We start from the raw sequence: 4,449 nt of genomic DNA, 5'->3' as shown, positions 1-4,449 counted from the left end.
AGAGAGGCAATGGCAACATGAGGGCTGAGACGGGAGGGCAGAGTAGGACCCAGAATTGACCAAGTCCATGTGGTTTACACAACAATGGTGTGAGATATCACACAGGAATGTTGTACCCATTTTGCAGGTGAGGAAACTGAGGCTCCTTACTGACTTGCCCAAGGTTCCACAGTGGAAGAGCCTGCACCTGAACTGTGTCTCCTGGTGGGTTTCAGCCAAGTTGGAAAGACAAGGATGGGATTTGGGGGAACAGTCTCATTTTGCCCAAGAACAGCAGGTGCCTGGGCTGCTCCCGTTCTGGGGCCACCACTTGAAATGGACGCAGTGCAGAGCCTTGTGTCCCAGGCAGGGCAGAGGGGATGGTGATGGGGCCCGCAGGGCTCACACTGAGGATGAGGTCATCTCGGGTCTCTTGATGTGCACCTGTCACAGAGTCACAGTGAGGGAAGGGAAGGCAGAGCCACTGGTTTGGGCTGACACTGCTGATCCGAGCCCAGCCCCCTCCTTGCCCTGGTGGGGGTTGGGGAGAGAATCTGGAATGGAGGCTGGGAGAGTTCCTTGGGGTCCCCCTCTTTAGCCCCTCACCTTCATAGTGGTGTCCACGTTCTCCAAGGCCACACGGAAATTTTCATCCTTGTCTAGAGAGAGAGAGAGAGGGAGAGAGAAGAGGGGAGAAAGAGGAAGGGAGAGGGACGGGAGGGAAGGGAGAGGGGAACAGAGTAAATGCGAGGAAGGCAGGAAGGGCGTCTGTCCTCGCAATGTCCTCAGTGATGCCCAGGAAAGCCCCTGCCTGCTTCTCCAGGAGGTGGGACTCACCTGTTCCGTCGACCTCGAAACCCCAGTTTGAAAAAGTGCCCACGACTTCCTCATCCCAGGTCTCGAACCATTTCCTGTCCTGGTCCCAGGACCTAGGTGGGGCCGCCACGCGGTCAGACACAGCCGGCCCGCCTGGGGCCCCTCGGCCGCCCTCGCACCCCGGCCCCATCTTCCGCGCGCTCACCGGTCTAGGTACTGGCAGCTCCACAGTCCGGAGCGCACTGCCCAGACACCCAGCGCTAGTAGCAGCAGCAGCAGCAGCGCGGCGCCCGCCGTCAGGCCCCCAACCAGCGCCCTCCAGTGGATGGCCACCTCGCAGCGCGGGCCGGAGAACCAGTGCGTGTCCGTGGAGTAGCAGCTACGGGAGATCGCAGAGTCAGACCCTCTTCACCTCCGGACTCGGGGTCCACACGTGCACCTGGGTCCCCCGGGGCGGTGGGGGCGAAGGGTCGGGGCCCCAGCCTAGGGCAGCTGGGGCTTCCACCCTAGGGCAATCGGGGTCGTTCCACCCTAGACAAGGGGCCGGGAATCCACCCTAGAAGGAGGGGGCTGGGCTCCACCCTAGAACAACAGGGTGAGGTTCCGCCCTAGAACAAGGGGGCGGGACTCCACCCTAGGCAAGTGGCGGGATTCCACCCCAGATCAAGTGGGTAAGGCTCCACCAAAGGAGGGGGTGGGGTTCAACCCTAGAACGAGGGGACAGGGCCCCACCCTAGAATGAGTGGTCCCAGAACTAGGGGACGGGACTCAAGGGGGCAGGGCAAAGAAGCAGAGGTCCAGGGCAAGGCTCCACCTTCGGGCAAGGGGAATGGGCTTGGAGCGGGACTCTGGGGACAAGGCTCCACCGTAGGGCCTGGGGGCGGAGCTGGGGCGAAGCATGGGGCGGGGCTTCATCCTAGAATGAGTGGGCGGGGCTCGGCTGATGCTGATGGTCAGCGGTGCCTTACCGACAGGTGGGACCGCTCCTCTCCAGAACGCACTGGCCCTGGTGACAGTTGATGGCTTTGTCCACGCCCGACGTGCAATTGGTGACACAGCGGAGCCTGGTGGCCTCCACCAAGGGGAAGTAGAACTCCTCATAGCCCGCGGGAGCGGCGCGGCGGCAGATGGCTAGAAGTTGGGAGGTTGCACAGAGACAAGGACCTCATCCATTCTATTCAGAGGCCTGATAATGGTGCCTCTGAAAATGCGGGAGGAGGATTCCATTTCCGAGGTGGGATGCCGTGGGGTAGACCCTGGGATTCGATGAGGGGAGTCCAGCACCACCACCCTCACCCTCTCCTCGTGGCCCCTGCTGTCCTCAGGTGGAAGCCACTAATCAGCGCCAGGAAGGGCCGCCCTGGGCCATATCGCTTGCCTCCCCCAAAGGTCTCTCCCTGCCCCCGACTTCAATGGGCAAATGTCCCTGGTGGCTGAGATCAGAGCCACGGGAGAGCGACCACTCAACCCTTTACCCCACCCTCACCTTTCGGGGTCAGCTCTGTCCTGCTGTTGTTGTTCACCTTGATGGAGTCAGGCTTAAAACACAGGGCTGTGGGAACACAGGCACAGATGGAATGGGAGGGGGAGGTCAAGGGGTTAAGGTTAAGGGGTTAGGACCAGGAAGCAGGAGAGGCACAGGGAGGGCACTGAGGGCTGTCTCTGTCTGGGGGAGTGTGGAGGGGCCACAAGGGAAGACTCCTGTTCCCTCCCTCATCTCCCCTGAATAATTCGAGGTCTTCAGCCAGGAAATGCTGAGCATGATGATCAGGGGATCTTTTCCCCAGTACCCAGGTCCTGGGGAGACCCTCCCTAGCCCCACCCTTGATGACGTTGTGTGTGGACTCATTCCCCTTCTCCCAACCTGCCAGAGGTACCATAGGGTTGGCACCCGAGCCCAGAGGGCCCCTGGCCCAGCTGGAGTGGGCTGGGGTGGCGACTCAGGCCCTGGCCCCTCCCTCCAGCCGGGGCTCACTCTGGGAGTCCTGGCAGCTGTCCGCATCCTGGCTGGCATTCTGCAGCGCCTCCTTCAGCGTCGTCTTCGCCTGCTCGTACTGGCTCTCCAGCTGGGTGCTGAAGGGCAGCTCCAGCAGGACCAGGTAGTCCACCACGATGCTGCCATTCCTGAGGGGTCCACGGCCTTAGAGAGTGCCCCAGCCAGGGGCACATGGGTCCTTGGAGGAGCACTCCAGAAGCAACCCAAAGTGCACCAGAAGCGGGAAAGGGGGCAGAGGTCCTGAGTCAGGATGCCACATGCATCCTTTTTAGAAGGGGCTGCCAGCATTCCTGACTTGGTCCGCCTGGGAAGGCAGGACAAGGAATAATTGACATGATTGACTTCCTGTCTCTGTGTGTTTTATAGAGACAAAGTCTGGCTCTGTCACCCAGGCTAGAGTGCAGTGGTATAATTATAGCTCACTGCAGCCTCCAACTCCTGGGCTAAAGTGATCCTTACTCCTCAGCCTCCCAAGTATCTGGGACTACAGGTGTGCACTACCACACCAGGCTAATCATTTTACTATTATTATTATTACTATTTTTATTATTGTAGAGCTGGGTTCTCACTATGTTGCCCAGGCTAGTCTTGAACTGGTTTCAGGTGATCCACACGCGTAGCTCTCCCAACGTGCTAAGATTGCAAGTGTGAGCCACCACATCTGGCCTGACGTTCTCCTTATGTTGCATCAAGCCATCATCCATTGGGCGCCCCTGAATGCGCTCTGTCTCCCTCTCTCTCTTTCTCTCTCTCTAATGCTGACCCACCCAGTAGAGCAGGGGCCAGCCAGAGGGGGACAGAGTCACCCATCCAGGCACCACCTTCCCACATGTCCCTGCAACTTCTCTCCTTCCAGTGTGCTGAGGAAGAGAGGTGCCATCTCTCCTCCAGAGAAATGGCCCCAGAAAACAATCTCAAAAAATACCCCAGGGAATGATTCCTTATGTAGCCCCTCCACCCCTCTCTTTATAAAATCTGATGATTACAAAAGAAAAGAATGGGTTTTTTCTGTGCACACATATCCCCCACCCAACACCGCCTCCACATCCCCCGATGGGTCTCCTACCTCAGGGACAGGATCTCCACACCCTTGAAGGTGAAGCCCCGCATGCCTGCAAAAATCTTCTGCATCTGAAACACCAAGGATCCCTGGGCTCATGTCCGAACCTGCAGACCTGAGGGCACCCAGATGCCCAATCCCAGCTCCAGGGGAGCACCCTTCAATTCCCCTCCCCTTCCAGGAGCCATGGCTCACGCCTGTAATCCCAGCACTTTGGGAAGACAAGGCAGGCGAACCACAAGGTCAGGAGTTCGAGACTTGTCTGGCCAACATAGTGAAACCCCATCTCTACTTAAAATACAAAACATTATCTGGGTGTGGTGGTGTGCACCTGTAATTCCAGCTATTCAGGAGGCTGAGGCAGGAGAATCACCTGAACCCGGGAGGCGGAGGTTACAGTGAGCCAAGATCGCGCCTTTGCACTCCAGCCAAGACAACAGTGCGAGACTCTGTCTCAAAAAAAAAAAAGGAAAGAAAAAAAATTCCCCTCTCCTTGCCCTTTACCTGATTCCAGAAGGTCTTGTTGAAATCCCTGTAGGCCTGAGAAGTGTTGTCATTGAGGTCCGGCGAGAACTCCTGATCGACAGACACTTCCATG

General features: G+C 58.2%; 1 protein-coding gene across 1 annotated transcript; it reads right to left on the bottom strand.

The window, feature by feature from the left end:
* LOC101018164 (mucin-3B-like) lies at positions 1–4,448 on the bottom strand. The gene is made up of 9 exons (XM_031661853.1): positions 4,356–4,448; positions 3,858–3,922; positions 2,771–2,919; positions 2,282–2,347; positions 1,764–1,926; positions 1,001–1,174; positions 817–908; positions 586–638; positions 1–423 (listed from the first exon to the last, which is right to left on the bottom strand). The coding sequence occupies exons 1-9, from the start codon at positions 4,446–4,448 to the stop codon at positions 382–384; spliced, it is 897 nt and encodes a 298-aa protein (XP_031517713.1). The 3' UTR covers positions 1–381.
* Between the last annotated feature and the right edge of the window lies 1 nt (position 4,449).

The sequence above is a fragment of the Papio anubis genome, unplaced genomic scaffold (assembly GCF_008728515.1).
Source record: "Papio anubis isolate 15944 unplaced genomic scaffold, Panubis1.0 scaffold2673, whole genome shotgun sequence".
Taxonomy (NCBI): domain Eukaryota; kingdom Metazoa; phylum Chordata; class Mammalia; order Primates; family Cercopithecidae; genus Papio; species Papio anubis.
The sequence above is the reverse complement of the archived record's forward strand: the minus strand, read 5'-3'. Positions and strand labels throughout refer to the sequence as shown.